Source organism: Myxine glutinosa, chromosome 6 (genome assembly GCF_964187855.1).
Source record: "Myxine glutinosa chromosome 6, kmMyxGlut1.1, whole genome shotgun sequence".
Taxonomy (NCBI): Eukaryota; Metazoa; Chordata; class Myxini; order Myxiniformes; family Myxinidae; genus Myxine; species Myxine glutinosa.
Window position 1 is genome coordinate 101,335,948 of NC_136266.1, and position 19,987 is coordinate 101,355,934.

Below are 19,987 nucleotides of genomic sequence, written 5' to 3' on the forward strand. Positions count from 1 at the left end.
CATCTAGCAGTCTGAAATTCTCTTCCACAGCAGCATGCACACCACTGTGATCCATTTCCTCAACATACAGCTGTTTGATGCAGGGGTGTAATAATGCCCCAGTGTATATGTGACCACATAATGGTAACAAACGTCACAAAAATAGATAGATGTTGCTAGATTAGGGACATAACACAGACGGGAAAATACCGAGATATATGAAAAATTTGCGGCGGACTTTTCCATTTGATGACAGTCGTCACGATGAAATGTTTAATTTAGACGTAGTCACAATAAAAAGTCAATAATGTCGGGAGAGGGGCAGAGTTTTGTTCACGTATCGCCACATGAGAAATTGCCGAGATATATTGTTTTAGACTTGGTTGGAAAAAACGGGAAGAAAATTCGATGAAAGTTAACGCATACACCGCCCAAATAACACACACCGGAATTATTTTCGTCCCTATTTTATAAGTTATCATCATCATTCATCATTAGTATACGGAAGTAAAGGTAATCCTGTTTAAACTGGCATTCATTCCATCAATGGCGTTTGTATATGTCCGACTACTTCACATAAATTGAACATAATTTATTGTGAGGTGTGTGTGCATGCTTGTTGGGAAATCAGGGTAATATTACATGAGAGAAGGACCAATGTTTGTCCAACCTGCTCTTAAATATAATTGAAGTGCACATACACATTAAATACGTTCATTTGACATCTTTAATTAAAAATATGTCATTTTGTATGCTGTAACCAAAAGAGTAATTGTTTTTGGCTGGACGATACACCGCCCATAACGTTTTTCCCAGGGACTTTTCCATTTGAGCTGTATTCTTTGTATAGTCGGAATGTTTCATTCTTTTTTTTTTTTTTGTATACTGAATCGAGGCTCGTGAAAGAGCTAACATTTATTTCACAAACAAATCAACCAGACAAACAAAATATATAAAAGGAGGGAGCGGAAGACAAGATGGGGAGAGAAGGGGAGGCACACAAACACAACATTTGAGAGCAGGGAGAAGTGTGGGAGGGAGAGGGCTTGGGGGGAGGAGGCGTGGGAATTGCAGGGGGGGGGGGGGCGGGGGGGGAGAGAGGTATAAAACACAAGGACACCAAGGACTTCCAGGACAGAAGTTGGTATTTCAAAAAAGTGGATTTGGGGTGAAATTAGCAGGGGTAGAAAAGATCAAGGTTTTGGATGGGGGAAGATAAGAGATGGTGGTGAACAGCTGTTTTAAAGACCTGGAGGGTGGAGTGGGATTGAAGAGAATGAGGGAGTTTGTTCCAGAGGCGGGAGAAAAGAGGAATGAAGGAGTGAAGGTGAGCAGAAAGTCTTGATTTTGGCAGTTTAACCATAAGAGGGTTGCAGGCAGATCTTGTGCGACCTGTAGGAATATTTGGGGGACAGAGCCCAGAGAGAGCTGGGGGGGCAAGGCCAGAGAGGAGTTTCAATTGAATGAAATGTTGCAATTATTAGGTACGCTGCATGTGGGGAGAGGGGCGGAGCTTCGTTCTCCAAAGGCCAGCGCCGAACCTGCAGATGAGGTCGAGGTGTTCATGTTGGAACAGAGTGAATCTGGTTCGCTGCTGTACTTCATGATTCTGTGCAGTCACGTGTTGTGGACGTTGTTTTGTCAGGTTCTTGGTGCGAGTTGCTCTCGACGTCAGAATATGCTCCATATGCGTCGCGTGTATCCGAGCTGTCTTTAGCTCAAAGTTGCATAATGTGGGGCATGTGGGTGGTCATTCCTGTTTCTTTATGTCAGCGCTGTCTCAATGTGTTGCATGAGGGTCATTTGTAACTGCCATTTTCAAAATGAACAAAAGAATGAGGGAACAGAACGAGCCCACCAATGAACGTCATGATCCACTCCCCCGTGTGTGACCCACTCCCCGTGTGTGACCCACTGCCCCGTGTGTGACCCACTGCCCCGTGTGTGACCCACTGCCCCGTGTGTGACCCACTGCCCCGTGTGTGACCCACTGCCCCGTGTGTGACCCACTCCCCCGTGCGTGACCCCCTCCCCCGTGCGTGACCCACTCCCACGTGCGTGACCCACTCCCCCGTGCGTGACCCACTCCCCCGTGCGTGACCCACTCCCCCGTGCGTGACCCACTCCCCCGTGCGTGACCCACTCCCCCGTGTGTGACCCACTCCCCCGTGTGTGACCCACTCCCCCGTGTGTGACCCACTCCCCCGTGTGTGACCCACTCCCCCGTGTGTGACCCACTCCCTGTGTGCATGATGTGGGAGGGATGGGGGCGAGGACAGAGAATTTGAGCTCTTGAACTCAAATTTTACATGAGGTGTAATGACACATTATTATTTTTTTTTTTTTTTTTTTTTTTTTTTTTTTTTTTTTTTTGTATACAAGATCGAGGCTCGTGAAAGAGCGAACATTAATCACACAGAAAGACAAACAGACACATAAAACAAATAACATCGGGAGCGGTAGACAAGATGGGGAGAGAGGGGGAAGGACACAAACACAACATTTGAGAGCAGGGACCGAGAGACATGGAGACATCGAGAGATCTGTGGGAGGGAGAGGGCTTTGGGGGGGAGGCATGTGAAGGGGGGGGGGGGGAGGTATAAACATATGGACACTGCCAGGATTTCCAGGAAAGAAGTTGGAATTTCAAACAAGGTGGATCTGGGGTGAATTAGTGGGGGTAGAAAAGATCAAGGTTATGGATGGGGGAAGATAAGAGATGGTGATGAACAGCTGTTTTAAAGACCTGGAGGGAGGAGAGGGATTGAAGGGAGTGTGGGAGTTTGTTCCACAGGCGGGAGAAAAGAGGAATGAAAGAGTGAAGGTGAGCAGAGAGCCGAGATTTCGGCAGTTTAACCATCAGAGGGTTGCTGGCAGATCTTGTGCGACCTGTAGGAATATTTGGGGGACAGAGCACAGAGAGAGCTGGGGGAGCAAGGCCGGAGAGGAGTCGGTAGAAGACAGAAAGACCACCTACCTGCCTGCGGTGAGTGAGTGAAAGGCCCTCAGAGATAGCTTCATCGCGGGAGATTCCAATGATTTTGAAAGCTTTGGATTCAACAGCGTGAAGCCGAGCCAGGTGTGAGGCAGGAGCACCAGCCCATAGGGGAGAACAGTATTCCATTGAGCTGCGGATGAAAGCCTTGTATGTGGTGAGGAGCTCAGGTGTGCCGAGGAAGGACTTCGCACGACGGAGGATGCCCAGTCGGCGACTGGCTTTGGAGGCCAGCTTGGAAATGTGGTTTTCCCAAGAAAGATCATGGCAGATAGTGAGACCCAAAAGCTTGAGCGACAGAACTTCTTGGAGAGGATTGTTGAGAAAGTAGATGGGAGGGTTGTCCAGTCGATCTTTTCGGAGAGACATAGTAAGAGAGTGAGATTTGTCAGGATTGAAAGACATGTTCCACTTGTTTGACCAGTCTGTGATTTTGTCCAGGTCTTCAGAGAGTGAGGAGGCTGCAGACTGCCGATCTGAGGGAAGAGGAATGGAGCGGCAGAGAGTGGAGTCATCAGCAAAGAGATAGAGAGGATTTTCCAGAGAGTCGGAGAGATCATTGATAAAGACCAGAAAAAGCACAGGGCCCAGCACACTTCCTTGGGGAACTCCAGCCTGAACAGGAAGGGGAGATGAGAGAAATCCATTCAGGGCCACACGTTGACTGTTTCCCATGTGCACGCACATGCATTCACATCAGAAGTAAATGCATTGTGTCGATTACATAATTTGTGGATCTGATAAATTGCCAGTAACCATTTTGTAAAACTGAATGTGCAGCATCTAAATGAAGATGTCAAAATATCACACACGTCCATGCCCGTGGGATTCCCACGGGTGACCCCACTAGTATAATAATAAAAGGCAGTGTCCGTACGTCCGTCCATCCGTCTCCTCCATAACTCCAAAACCATGAAACTTAGCGGCCCCAAACTTTGCATGCATACACCCGGACCTCCAACAGCAATGATGCAATGATGAAAACTGGGTGTTTGGGTGTGTTATAACACCCGTTTTGAAGATGTTTAATGAGGTGCTCGTAAGAAAAAAACATGAAAAAGGCTTACCAATATAGCAGCTCCCATCTTGGTTAGCCCACTGCCACTCGCTGGGTTCGTAAGCCGCCATTTTGTTATGGCCTATTCAAATGTGCCTTGCCTTTGAAACACAATCAATTATCCTTATATAATTGAAGTAGATCATCCAATTCTGGATTTGGATACGAGGATTGGATGCTGCAGACTAAATAAATGTCCAAATCTGGAGTGAAATCTGATAACATTTACCATTCCTAGCGATTTTTATAACGAAGTGTATATATGCATTTATTTAAGCGAGGCTGTCTCTCTCATTCTGGGGTTAGTTTTTTTTTTAATTCAACTTAATAATTTTAAACTTAATTCATACTTCCATGGGATAGGGTGTCACTCCACTGTACCTGCGATCGACCTGTTTTTAAAATTCCTCGGCCATTTCAACCAGAAGCAATCAGCTTGCTATCGCTTGCCAAGCCAGCCGTTCTTAATGACCCATTTCGTTGGACTGCTTGCTAGAGTGCTTAAGCCAAATCGCGAGGGCTCATAATTAATTAGTCACAAGGCCAGTGATTAATTAGTCATAATTTAATCAGTCATAATAATTATTATTAATTAGTCATAATTAATTAGTCATAATTTTTATAACATGATAGAAACAAATTATAGATGGTGCATTGAAAGACTTCTTTCAATATTGCCATAGCGCTTATAATGGTTATGTATTTGTTTTTTTTCTGAAATTTGGTTGATTGCTCTTACAAGCCTACAAGCAGAGCCTACCCATCGCTTTGCTAACAGACCAATTGTGGAGGGGGAGAGGGGAGAATGGAAGGAGGGCAAATTTACCCATATGAAGAATGCTTTAGCATAAACATTGCCCAGGTAAAAAAAAAAAAAAAGGAAATTGTAATACCCTCTGCCACTACCACCAGATGGAGCCACTCATTACACATTTACAAAGAGAATTTACACCCATCCCCCACCTCTCCTGCTCCGCAAACTCCTGCATGTGGCTCTGGCCACATAGTCTATGTTACCACCTGACACAAAGTTGTATTTGCACCTTAAAATATGTGGTCGTGCAGAAGGAACAACACACAGAGACAGAGACAGAGACAGAGACAGAGACAGAGAGAGAGAGAGAGGCGTTTATATACATATATAGATGTACTTTTTTTTTTCTTTATACTGTATTTTACTTTCCATGTGTAATAGCGCGTTTTAAGATATTTTCCATGTTTTGAGATCTTTATAGATGAAAGAAGTGATAATTACAATAAAACAAAAATGCCAGCACAATCACCAAGTGGTGACAAATCAGAGGCCTGTGCCACAATGTCCTTGAATTCCCCCTACAGTATGTTATCTCAATCCCAAAATGTCTGTTAAGCAGAAATTTTCTTTCAAAGGATTTCCCAAGTTCATTCATCTCCCTGGGTGGTTATTTCCTGTCCCAGTTAGACAGACCAAATGCATGTGATTGTGATGGTGTTGCAGTCTACATCAAGATCTGCCCCCATCCCCTCCCCAACTTTCCCCCAATCCGTAAAGAACGTCTCTGAACTTGTATCTCTTTTTGGATCAATCTCACGTTAGTCTGTGTAGTTTACCGCTCTCCTAACATTGATGACTCCATATTTTGATGAATATGCATGAGATTCCCTCAGCCAACATCTACTCTCTCCATTCCCTTGCACCCCTCCCAGTCCCCACCATAACTCTACCTAATTTGCAGGAACTTCACAAGCACTATTCTAACTTTCTAACTTGTGGCAGGCCTTACCCAAGGCTGTTGGATTCTAACCCAATATTCTCCTCAAGGCTCCCAGTCTCTGCTTGGCTTAATAATGTCCAACTTTCCCTGCAAAATTTCCTGCTCTTCCTTAGCTCCCCTTGGCCCCTCAGATAATGGAATATTGAAAGTGTGTATTTGGCTGTCTTCAAGGAACCACCAAGGTTCAACAATGTCTAGAAGTTTAATCAGGGATATTTGTCTACCTTTCAATCTGTCGTTCCACTGACTGGTTAGTCCTCGATCTTGCCATCGCTGGAAATAAACAGTCCTTGGGATCGTCTCTCATTCCGGGTCTACATGTTCTCACCTCAGGCTATCCTGCTCAACAACTCGTCCCTGGTATGAATCGTATGGTGGAGCAATTTCTAGAAAACATCTAGACTTTTCCTCCTTCAAAGTCAATCCTAATGATGGGAACCTGCAGTCCCTCAATAAAGCATGTGACCATTGTTGGTGTCCTCAGATATGCTAGAGCTCAACATCAGGTCCACTTGAGGTCTGACCTCACAGGTCTTACCTTCCACAAAAACTTGGTAGCAGTTGTTAAAGTATGTCTTTGGAAGATTCTCATTGATCTTTCACTTTCAAGAGATATTCACTCTAGTATGTATGTGATTAAACACATCAATGATGGACAAGGTTTCATCTTAAAAGTGATTGCCCTAATTCTTCCATTGGCAGAAAAGACCACGGTCCATCATCCCTCTCTTCATATATCCATCCAACCTCTTCTCCCCCCTCCTTCCTCTTCCTCCTGATCTCTTGAAAACATCATACAGCATGAAAAATTCACTCCCATAAAGGAAGAAAAATTCCGAGCCACTTCCACTACTCCACTGCTACTGGTCTGAACAGCAACAGTGTAATTATACTCGAGTATTCTTCTTCTTCTTTCGTATGCAACACAAGGCTGGGGGAGGGGGGAGGGGGGAGGGGGTAGCATCATTGGCTGAGGGTGTGGCTGTGCCGCTGATGCAATCCTCCCTGCTGGTTAGTGCAGGAATTTGGAAATTTGGCCATGGTGCCGGTGATAGCTCACCTACTCTTCAATAAATGTTCATTTGCTGCAATTGCTACGATGTCTCTCCTCATTTTCAGGTCATTCTCCGAGTACCATCTGCCCACATGATGGAAAATTGCAAATGTTATCTCAATTCATAAGAATGGCATCAAAACTGACTGTCTCAATATAAGACCAGTTAGCCTGGACATCCTCAACGTCAAACAAAAGGTCAGGGCCATTCACTGGAGATCTCCCACAAATTTGATTTTATCTGCAATCCAACCTGCTTTCAAAACTGTCAGATAATGGTTTCAAAGACTGCATCCCAGCCTGGAAAATCTGTTTTTTGTTTGTTTGTTTGTTTGTTTGTTTTTGGGGTTTTTTTGTATACAGAATCGAGGCTCATAAAAGAGCTAACATTTATTTCACAAACAAATCAAACAGACAAACAAAATATATAAAAAGAGGGAGCGGAAGACAAGATGGGGAGAGAAGGGGAAGCACACAAACACAACATTTGAGAGCAGGCAGATGTGTGGGAGGGAGAGGGCTTGGGGGGAGGAGGCGTGGGAAGGGGGGGGGGGGGTGGGAGAAGTATAAAACACAAAACACTTGTAGCACTTTTCAGGCAACTCCACCATGCGCAGGACAGTTACACATTTTTTAGCTAGGCAGGCCATAGTTGCATCCCTCTTTACTAATCTCAAGAAAAGAAGAAACTGGTCATCTGGCTGGAACATGTTTTTAATGCGAGGCCCACATTCTCGCTTTATCCTTCCATTAGAGTTTGTTGGCAAATCCCCAAAATTTACTTCTGTCGTCAGCCTCTAGGAAAGGTATGGTCTCTGGAGCTCCTGGGCATCATTATCAGCCATAACCTGTCGTGGACAGAGCACAACTTCAGCTCGCCTCCAATACAGGCAACCACTTTGGAATTCTTAACAGGGCCAAATGCTTCCTCTGTTATCCTCACGTTATAACAGTATACAAAGTATCATGAAATATGGCTCTCCCTTGTGGACTGGTGCTGCTGCTTCCCAATTTGCCCTTCTTAATGCCATACATGTCAAGGGCATCTCACAGCAGGAGGCTGAGTCTCAGGCAATGCTTCTTGCATACTGTGGGCAGGTTTATGGCCTTGGAGTATTTTACGAGTTCCATTCTGATCTTGATCCTCCTGCCCTCTCTCCCTCAAAGTCGCATCCTTTCACCCGACAACCCTGTCATTGTTACTTTCTCAAAAGTCTAAACTTTAGGCTTATCTCTATTCATTAATTCCCCTCTTTTCTCACCAATAAAACTGTCTTTCTGAATCTCTTGTCTCAAGCTCTACCTTCCAGTATTCAAAGATCACTGCCCATCATCCTTCATGGTCACCCCCATTTATTCCTCTGAGCTTTAAATCTTGCTTAGAACCACCCATATTTCATATACAACTAACTCTTCCCCTCATGCCAAAGAATACCTATTTGTTTTCACCCTCCTGTTTTACCTTTGCATCATGTTGTATGCTGACCACCTGTTATTTTTCTTTTCCATGACCTATGGTATCTGTACAAAAATGTCTTTCCTCAAGATGCTTCAATAGTGAGCAGAATCAGTACTCTAACATAAAAACTAGAGTGAAACTTTGGCGTCTTGAGTGATAACACAAGCACCACATTGTAATCTTGTCATCAGGTCACACTTTAAATGTCCTGAATTAATGCAAAACTTCAAACCCGCATCACCATTCTTTATCAAACCTGGAATAATCAATTGACTTCCAACAACGTGGTTGTGATGTACTAAAGCCAAGACTCTGACCTTCATAACCCGAAGCTGCTGTTTAAAGGCTTCATCTTCATCAGGTTCTGCTTCAGGCATCTGGTATGTCCGAATTGAATGTTTTTCCAACTCCTGAAGAATCTGAAACATTAAGGAAGAGAAGGTATGAGAGAAAATTATTAAAAGAGCAGGAAGCTTCCACATGGAAATCTACATGGTGTCACGATATGTCCATACATTAAGTCACGCTTATAAACAAGGTTATTTTTTATCTGGGGTTTAAGTGTCCTTTAGTACACAAACTGTTATGGTGTTAAATCAACCATATATGTTTGGGTTATGTTATGCCAAAGTTCCTTCACAAGTAGTACCAGATCTAATTATTCCAAAAGATTAAGGATTTGCAGCAAAATAACTAAGGACTTGGCAAGGAGCACGTGCAAAAAAATGCAGCACCATCGATAACGAAGCGAAGCAATGAAGTCTGCCATTTTAGGAAGGAAGATTCAAACCTGCTACCTGCATTGCCCAACACGTGAAGCTCCCAGACATATGCCTCAACAACAAAGATTTCCTATGGATCATGCTTGGCATTGCACATATCAAGTTGGAAAATGTAAACATCCCAGCTATAAAGCAATTAAGTGGGAATTGTGGCAATATGCCATTTTCATGGCATTGATAGTTATTATGGAAGGGCAATTCCGTGAGATCATGGACATGGCTTCAAAAAATAATATTTATTTCTGTGTTTACATTATACTAAACAAATCTGAAAAACAATCTCCATGTTCCTCTTTGAAAAAAAAAAAAAGATCAATTTATTAATTACAGAATCCAAAAGCCATAAAGGTCAGCTGAGATAGGTCTTCCCTCTCTCCAGGTCAAAGTTATTTTTGTATATCAACTGTCTTGTGACTGCATGGGTGTATTTCACAAATTTGTGCAAAATAAATTACAAAAATATCGTTTTCTTAGTCTCCCGGTGTAATGCTTCTGATTATATGGACACAAGCATAAGACCCCTCACTTCGCTAACAAGAAAAGCAATATTTGTGTAATTGCTAAAAACAAACAAAAAACAACAACTTATTGTTAATGGAAAAAAAAAATCATTAGGCAGTGTATAGATAGCAGATAAACTCACTTCGCTGATGGGACTATTAAGAGGGGAGGGAGAAAGAGGGGAGGAGAGAAAGAAGGGAGAGAGAGGGTTCGGAGAGGGAAAAAGTGGGGATAGAGAGAGAGAGAGGGGGGGGGGAGAGATAGAGAGAGAGAGGGGGGGGGGGGAGAGATAGAGAGAGAGAGAGGTGGGGGGGGGGAGAGATAGAGAGGTCATAAGTCGCAAGTTAGCGTTTGCAGTTTCGCCATGTGTGCTAATACATAAGCTTAGTTTTTTTTTTTTGAATTAAAAAAAAAGTTTTGCATCACAAACCTTCCTGGGAGTTCCCCAAATCCACAGTCGTTGTTGGATTCAATGAAATCCATTCATCCATTCTCAAGTTATAGCACGACAGACAGCTCCTTTTTATAATAGCTCCTTTTATAACATGGATAAGTAGTTATTTTGTTCCTATGAGCTGTCCCTAAAAATGGTAAATCGATTTCATGGTAAAGAAATACTGATGTATCATGAATAGAGTTGAAATGAATGCAGAAGGCTGAACAGGAACATCTTACCCACCATTAATTGAATGCACAAGGCAGCACAAGATGTCTTACTTCCTTCTGAAGCACATGTTGTAGAGGCCAAGCAAAGCAAAAACAAGATCCATATCCCACAAATCCATTCCCATCACTCTCTAAGACTTAAATAAGTTAGTAAATCACAAGTTGGATGGTTTTAATGAGTATTTTCAAGTGTTAAGATTACAAAAATCAATTAGTTGTCATTCATTTAATAGGGAGACTTTGTGGTTGAATAACTTTGGAATCACAGATGAGAGAGCTGGTGTTGAAGTGTACCCCATCTTAACTCAGGGAATGTCTCTAAAAAATGTATTTAAAAGCAGTTCATGCACAAGGGTCCACTGTTTGCTTGTTGACACATTTTGGCAGATCCATGATAATTGACACTTTGAATGATGTTTTGAGATAGGTTTGTTTATTTTGGTTGGTTTTTAAGCAAATACGTTTCATGAAAACTTTATTTTATTTTACTGTGGATAGAAACATCGTAATAAGAGTTACCGTAAATAAGGCAGGCATTCTAAACTCGTGCCATCTGGCAGGTGAGTACTCAATCTGTATGGTATAACTAGCAAATACGTTTGTATGGGCAGATGTGCACATGGCATACAGTGCTAGCAAGCCCGAATTTCTTAATGTTGTGAACAAACTTTGGTACATCACGGGTGATGAAAGTTGTGGACAAGTTTGACCGGAATTGCATGTGTAGTTTTTGAGAAGAAAGCAAATACCTATTTTGGGGGGCAACCTGACATCCTCACCCACTCCCCAATAGACTGCCTTAGACCCCGATTTTTTAAATGCAGTGAACAAACTTTGTATATCACGGGTGGTGAAGGTTGTGCTCGAGTTTCATTGAAATAGTGCGTGTAGTTTCAGAAGAAGAAGCAACTTCCAATTCTGGGTGGTCAAACCTGGATCCACTTTGACCCCCAGTAGATCCCCTTAGACTCCAATTTTTATGCCTCCACCGACAAAGTCGCCAGAGGCATTATGTTTTCGGGTTGTCTGTCCATCCGTCCTTCCGTACGTACTAAACCTCGTTTTTCTCAGCAACCATATGTCCGATTGAGACAAAACTTTCAGGGTAGGAATGACACCCAGGCAGAATGTTTTTATGATAATTGTGATGTCATAGGCCACGTGGTATGCCAGCCATCTTGGATTAAAAGCAAATAATTAAATAATTATTTCTCGGAAACCGTTGAATAGAAAAATTTGGTGAAACTTGGCACATTATCAGAAAAAGGGGAGGAGGTAAATCGATTTTGTGGGAGGACGTACCAGTTATGGTGCCAAGTTCCTAAAATTCCTTACAAAAATCCATAATGTACCTTTTGTTACAATCTACAAATGGTGCTGTGCCATACTTTTTCAGAGTGTTGTGATGACGAAGCGGTTTCTTGGCAATTGGGTTATTGCAGGTGGTTTGCCATTGCCATCCCGGCAGTCAGTCAGGGCAGGAATTTGGCCAGGGTGCCATCTACTCTTAGCGAAGGACACTGGGATCTCTTATGTGCATCAACTAATATCAGATGGGACATCCAGTTTAATGTCTGTCTGGTGAATGGTACACACATTGATGCCTCGCCCTGCCTGCAAAACACCAGGCTGATAGATTAAAGGTGGGTCAGATTTGAAACAAGGCTTGACAGTTGAAATGTGAGGACGCATAGCTCTAAGCAATCCTGCCAGCCCGACAATTAATATACATCATCATATTTGTTCCTAATGAATGTTATAAGAGAATGCAATGTTAATGGCGAGAAGCAGAACTTTCGAATGATATTTTTGTTGCCAATAGAAGTTTCCACAAAGCTGTTCTCATGGTTGCTGTCATGATTCTACAAAGTAAAAGAATCGTGTTTCTCAAACCTCAAAGGGTCGATAAACATCCATTTATTGAGCTTTTCTATTTTACTTTACAAGGAAAGTCCCCCAATCTGTTCAGTCCCATTCTTACCCCCACGGCTTCAAGACAGCTGTTCACCACTATCTCAGGTCATCCCACATCCATACTCATGATCTCTTCTACCCCAAATTACCCCATTCTCAAGTATTCCTTTTTCCCAGCTTATTTAGATTTTTCTCCCTCACCTCTTGTTTTTAGTTGTTGATTGGTTTGTTCCTTTTCTGATTCATCCTGCTTTCCCCCTCCTCTTCTTGCTCTGTTTCAACTTGTGTGCAACTCGTTCACCCTCATGTGGCCTTCTCCCCTTCCCCTTGATCTCACACTCACTTCGACTCTGCAGTTGGGGTTTTCCCATTCCATTTTGTTCCCTTTCATTCTGCACTATATCTTCCACAAGCCTCAATCATGTACTGTATACAAAAAAGTATACATCTCCATATGACCAGCTATTAAATTAATATATATAAAAACAAAAACAAGAAAAAGATAATAAACAGGATGAAAAGGAATCTACTGTAAAACATCAAGAAAGGTTACTTGGCCATGGCTCATTTGAAGGAGGGTTATTCATGTCAAATATTTTAAATTTAAAAGTCGAGAAAGGCAAGAACTTCCTTGTTATTGGCTCACTTGGACGGAATTGAGGGAGGGTTGTGAATGTCTGACATCTTAAATTATAGTGGTAAACATCACAGTCAGCCATGGAAGTTACAGAAATGATGTACGATAGAACAGACATTTTGGAAATGTTATGCTGTTGTGACGTTTTCGAATGTTGTCTGTGAAACGAAAACATTCTACCTTGCATCTGCAGCTTTGAATTAAAGCAAATGTATTTTTGCAGCAGGGGAATGTTCAGTTTAACACAGTCCGTTCATGTTATGCAGTATCAATGTCAAGATGTTCAACACATAATAAAATACTAGTACTTCAAATATGTACATATTATGTGTTCGAAAATGTATTACATAAAAAGGAGCAAAATCTGATCCCCTTAACTTCAGATCTATCAGCTCACTTCCAATCATCAGCAAGGTCATGTAATCCATCATCACGGTCGATATTAAATCCTTCCTTTTCTCCAACAACCTCATCTCAGATCACCAATTTGGTTTCACACCAGGTCACCCCACCTTGGGCATGCTGCTCCTACTCACCCAACAATGGATGGAGGCCCTCAATGTCAGACATGATATCAGGGCCGTCTCTCTGGACATATCTCATGATTTTGATACTGTCTGGCATCCTGTCTTACCCTACAAACTCTCTGCTTGCCTACGGCAACCAAGGCCAACTTCACACATGGCTTACTGACTTCCTCGACTCTCGTAGCCAACGTGTGGCACGCAACGGAATACTTTAATCTCCTCTCCCTGCCAAGGCTGGAGTGCCCCAAGGGAGTGCTCTAGGCTCAGTCCTATTCCAGATCTTCATAAATGATCTCTCTGACTCTCTGGAAAATCCTCTTTATCCATTTGCTGAAAACTCCACCCCCTGCCATGGCATCCCTCATCTTTCAAACATTCAAGCTGCCACCTCTTCCCTCTCTTCAGACCTTGACAATATCACAACCTGGTCATACACTTGGATTACGTCTTTCAATCCTGACTAATCCCACACTCTCACTATTTTCTCCGAAAGTACAGTCTGGCAATCCCCTTCTCTTCCAACTCCCCTCCCCCATCTACTTTCTTAACAATCCTCTGGAGGAAAATCAGTCATTAAAATGCCAGGGTCTCACTTTCAGCCATGATATTTCTTGCGCCAAACACATTTCAAAGTTGGCCTCCAATGCCAATCATTAACTGGGCATCTTGCGTCATACAAAGTCCTTCATTGACACACCAGAACTTCTATCCACTTACAAGGCCTTCATCTGCAGCTTGATGAAGTACTGTCCTCCCCTCTAGGCTGCCTCACATCTTGCTCAGCTCGACACCATGGAAAACAAGGGTTTCAAAATTATTGGAATCTCCCACGATGAAGCTGAGTCTATGGACCAATCACTTTGCCAATCCAACCGGATGGGTGTTTTTTTTAGGAGACACAATCTTCTTACTGGATTGCCATTGGCTCCCGAAGGGAGCTCATCCACCCTTTGACAGGTATTGTTTTTAGTCCTGCAGGGTGTCACAGTCACCCTCCCCACTGGCAAGCCAGTGAGGGCAGTCGGTTTAGTCACATACTACTGGACCATGGGGCAGGTAGTACTGTGTTACATGTTACCAGGAGCAGTCAAGATACCGACCTGACACCTGACTGAATTACAATGACCTTGCAGATCAAGATCAACACAGTACATGCGATTTGCATATGGGATCCCAACAACCTGAGCCATACACAGTACTCAGATGGAAATGCAAAAAGACCAACCCAACCAAAGGCTTGATGTAGAACCTTGAGATGAACAAATCCATGGATTCAAATATTGTGATCAGCATACATTGGCCTCTAAACGGTGGTTTATACATTCAGCTGGACCATTCTTCAATAATATCTTCACCTCAAGTTGTTTGCTTCATGGATACAAAGTTGTTTAATCCCAAGTAATGAGTTTTTTACAATGCAAGTTGTTCCTCCCCTTTGGAGCAAATGGATGGTTTCCTATCAAATTTATTTACCATTAAATGTGGGTACTCCACTTTGACGGAGGAACTATAAGTAAATCCATACAGTAGAAACACGTGGATTACTATTCATGGCCAAAGTAAAACATGCGGGTGTCATTTGGGATTGCAAGATGAGCATTGCTGAAGATCTGTAAAATTACTGGTGCACTTCCTGAAGCATCACCATACAGTCACGTAAAAAAGTAAGTACACCCCATGTAAAGTTTTGACTTTTTCAACATATTTCAACATACAGCTATTTGATCTTCATTTCAACAATATTGATAGAAAAAGGTGATATACAACAACAAATATCATGAAACATTTACATTTTGTAGTCCATTGTATAATGTAAATAAACATAAATGCAAATTTCGCATGTGGAAAAAGTAAGTACACCCCTACATTTATCACTACTTCAAATACCTAAAATTAGAATCAGTTGCACCAGCTCAGGTACAAATGATTAGAACATCATTAGAGAGGATCTTGGAGGAACCTGTCTTATTTAACCCTCAGACATTTAGTTTGGTTTGCTCTTTGTTGTTGAAGTGTGCAGCGTCACCATGCCGAGATCAAAAGAGCTCTCTGAGGCCTTCAGAAAGAAGGTTATAGGTGCCTACGAGCCTGGGAAGGGATTTAAAAAGATCTCCAAACAATTTGAAATCAATCATTCGACTGTCCGGAAGATCATCGACAAGTGGAGAAGATTCCAAACAACTGCCAACTTGTTCAGGCCAGGCCGCCCCAGCAAGTTCAGCCCGAGAGCAGACCGCAAGATACTGAAAGAAGTTTCTAAGAACCCCAGAATGTCATCACGAGACATACAGGTAGCTCTTGCCACTGTTGATGTCAAAGTGCACGAGTCTACCATTAGAAAGAGGCTGCACAAATTTGATCTACATCGGAGGTATGCCAGGAGGAAACCTTTGCTGTCCAGAAAGAACACCAGGGCAAGACTAAAGTTTGCCAATGAACACCGAGGCAAAGACCAGCACTTCTGGAACAATGTGCTCTGGACAGATGAGTCAAAGGTAGAGCTATTTGGCCACAGTACCAGAAGACATGTTTGGCAAAAACCAAAGGCATTTGACCACAAGAACCTGATACCAACTGTAAAGCATGGTGGTGGAAATATTATGGTTTGGGGCAGCTTTGCTGCATCAGGGCCTGGGCAGCTCACCATCATAGAATCCACTTTGACTTCTTCATTTTACCAGAGGGTGCTTGAGGATAATGTGAGGCCATCTGTCGGAAAGTTGAAGCTCAACCGAAGGTGGACCTTGCAACATGACAATGACCCTAAACATACCAGTAAATCCACCAAGGAATGGCTGAAAAGAAAGAAATGGAGGGTTCTGGAATGGCCAAGTCAAAGCCCAGATCAAAATCCCATCGAGATGTTGTGGGGGGATTTGAAACGAGCTGGCAATGCAAGAAACCCCTCAAACATCGCACAGCTGAAATAATTCTGCATGGATGAGTGGGCAAAAATTTCTCCCAGTCGATGTCAGAGACTGGTAGACAGTTATAAGAAACGCATACTTTAGGTTGTTTCTGCCAAAGGGGGCAATACCACCTATTGGAGCCAAGGGTGTACTTACTTTTTCCACATGCGAAATTTGCATTTATGTTTATTTAAATTATACAATGGACTACAAAATGTAAATGTTTCATGATATTTGTTATATTATATCACCTTTATCTATCAATATTGTTGAAATGAAGATCAAATAGCTGGATGTTGAAATATGTTGAAAAAGTCAAAACTTTTGATGGGGTGTACTTACTTTTTCACGTGACTGTAGATAGCATCTTTGAAGAGTACCATGTCGAATTATGCTGCTCGAGTTGTGGCAAACCATAAAAAATAAATAAATAATGGCACGGCAAACAAATACAATTCTCCTCCTTCAGGGCAATGCAGCTGCTCACACCTCCAGAGTTGGGAATGTAGCCATGAGAGATTGCTCACACCTCCAGATTTGAATTTCTACCTCTTCTGCTTTATGTTATGAGCTAGGAGGGGAGGAGCGGAGGGAGTAAGTGCAGAATCATCGTGTGCATGGATAGCAGAGTAGTATAGAATAAGTATTTAGTGGCATTAAAGTATGGAAGGTTTGTCCAGGGTCTCTAGCCCTATTAGTCCTGATTCACCCCTATTATTTCACGAGGAGAAACAATCATGTCAAAAGAATACCAAAAATTGTCAGAAGCCTCTGGAAGGAATGGAATTGCAAATTGATTGTTTTCTGTTTTAACCCCAAAAAGGCCAAATTAAGTGCATGGTTCCAAATGTTCTCCAAAGACTTAAAACAAAACCCTTCATCAGTGAACTCGAAGTCACCCAGGTTCAATCAGTTCTCGATCAATCACGAGCGTCGACTATGTTGTCAATCCTGTCGAAGCTCAAAATGAGACTCCAGATTAGGCTCACTATATGAGGAGTAGCAAACTTGAGCAAAAGCCTTGTCATCTCAAATCTCCAGCACCTTCAGCATTCTTTGATGCAACTCTGAAAATTGGTGGCACCATGAGACTGTATTTTACAAGCTCCAATGACCATCTGTCTGAAGCGACAAATCCAATGCTCGAGGTGGGGCACAAAGCCTTCAGTCCAGGCACCACATGCAGTTGACCATCACACCACGTAGCACTCAGATTTCTGAATGTGGCATTCCTGGAGGTCAATCCTGGACATAACCCACAAGGCCACAACCTAAGCATAGCATAGCATCTCCAAATACAGAAGAGGGACGAAGTCAGCAGATGTGTATCAGTTTCCTTCATGCACACTTGGAGACTATTTTACAACAATAATGACCGCACTGTGGTCACAACCTGAGAAAATCCGGTAATGGGCCGATTGGGAAATGCACATTTAAAGCACTCTTAAAAGATGAGCAGCACGATTGGGAAACACACATTTAATGCGCTATTGAAATATGAACTCGACACCTCTCATCCATGTCAACCTTCGCACGGTAATATCAAAATGAGCCGATTTGTCACATGGTCATGGATTGTTTAACTCCAATATGGGGCTGTTCAAAAATTACGCAACACTATTTAGGGAAGTGCATACCGACGGGCTTAATTAAACCCTACTAATAATTTATATTTGACATACGATTAGATTTTCGGGGTCCCTCACATTGTAACACTCCACCCAAACAAAGCCAATATAAATCTAACACAACAAACCCAGACAGTGTATAATCAGCAGAGGCCTGCATGCATAATGTCTAAGGCTCACCAGAAAACCAAGATGGCGGCCATATTATTTAACCTGGGTGCCATGGTGGATAGAGTCAAGTGACAAATGTGGATTGGGTCCGGCAGCTGTCCAACATTTCAAAATTTCAACATTTCATTTCAAAAGGGTGCACATTTCAACAATCGACCCCCAACAAGAACCACCACCACAACAACAACAGCAACAGCAGCAACAACCACCACCATGTGGAGCTCTTGTAGACCTGCGACACTTCACAGGCAAAAATAACTTTATAACGAACATTTCAGTCCACAATTTTCTGCCTTGAGGCTTAATGGAAAGCATTATGTTGCAGAAGGCTTGAGCTTGATGAACGTCCAAGTAAGACTATCCTCCCTTCCCCCCTGTCTGCATGTCCATTGTCCATGTTTGTTTGTTTAAATGGGGGAATTCTTAGAGTACATACACAGTGCTTTGATTCTTGATTATAATTAATTTTTAATCTTCAAGGTATACCATGTTCTGTTTAGAAAGCTTTGCTGTGCTAATCAATAGTTGCACTTCCGTGTTCACTGTTCAGATACGAAGCTTTATGGATTTTACAAGAGTGTAAGCTTTTCTCTCATTAAAGATAAATATGTAAATGCGCTAGAATATCCGCTCCGTTGATTTGCTAACTCTAAATTGCTTCTATCTAGCAGTGTACGGTATATATATATATATATACCGTACACTGCAGAACAGCTGTAAGTTGTTGACCCAACTACCAACTCGACCCTAACAACTCGGTTTCCTGAAGAAGGCCTTTTTTTTACAATATAACTATGCAATTTACATTATTTTCCCGTTTTTGCTAACCTAAACTTTTTTTAAATCTCGAGCAGTTTACTGCTTACCTCTGTACCATTTCAGGTTATTCACTGGACATTAAACTGCGTAAATTTCAATAAAAACTGGAAAAATTGACGTGTTATAAAACTTTTGAGCGGTAGTGTACATTACTCCAACAAAATACTCTCCGAATAGCCTTGCATTTTATAATGACCCAAAACATCTTCAAAACAAGAAAGAGCAATCAGAGATTGCAGACCCTTGCTCGGACAGGTTTGTGTGGTCTATTTTGTGTGGTGTTTATTTGTGTGGTTTATTGACGAATATTTATGTTCAATCCAATATGGCTGACGTACTACGTGCCCGATGACGTCATCAATTTAATTCTGCCACCAAATTTTTTTGTGTCGATCATGCTCAAGAAATTTCAAACTGATCGGATCAGGCGTTCTACTTGCTAATTATGACATCATAATGAAGGCACCGATGACATCATAATTAACATGTTGTTTCCCACAGGAAGTACATGACAATGAGCCATGTTCCATTTTTTCCATGGAACGGTTTCGTAGGTGGACGTGCAAAGTTTTTTGTTTTTTTCCAAGATGGCGCCCATACCACGTGACCTATGATGCCCGTATCACTTGACCCGTAGCACCCTATCATTAAAAACTTATACAGGAGGAGGGACTTCCATATTAGACACGATTGCTTGATGGTGTCACGTGACTGTGGCACCACCCACCCTCTCCTCCGCCACACTCCCCACCGTGATGCTCCAGCAAACACCCATCCACCCCAAGTGGTGTAGAGTGTGTATGACCCAGTGGTGTAGTGCCAAATTTCGAGGTACCAGATCCCTGCAAAAATTCCTGCTGTGACGTCAACACCACGTCGACCAATCACATCAAGTTTTAAAATGACACTAACTATTTGAGTCCCCAAAATGAGTGATAAATGAAATACGCACATTTTACCATTTTAAACAAAATATTAGCAGTAAGCACACACTTAATTTCACAATTCTGAATCTGCTTTTAATAAAAGTCAGATCAGTTAGTCTCTCACCACCATTTTTTGACAAAACTATGTAATTTAAGAAATAAAGAGAAGTTTAATAAAATATATATATATTTAGCACTATGTGGTAAGG

The 19,987-nt window shown here is 42.3% G+C and overlaps 1 protein-coding gene across 5 annotated transcripts in view; it reads right to left on the reverse strand.

Annotated features, from left to right (window-relative positions):
• LOC137430107 (septin-2) overlaps positions 1-19,987 on the reverse strand; it is a 106,267-nt gene that overhangs the window by 35,846 nt on the left and 50,434 nt on the right. For all 5 annotated transcript variants that reach the window (XM_078780257.1, XM_078780258.1, XM_078780259.1 and 2 more), the window contains exon 8: positions 8,616-8,717. In XM_078780257.1, coding sequence (XP_078636383.1) covers positions 8,616-8,717 — 102 coding nt within the window. The remainder of the gene's footprint in view (positions 1-8,615; positions 8,718-19,987) is intronic.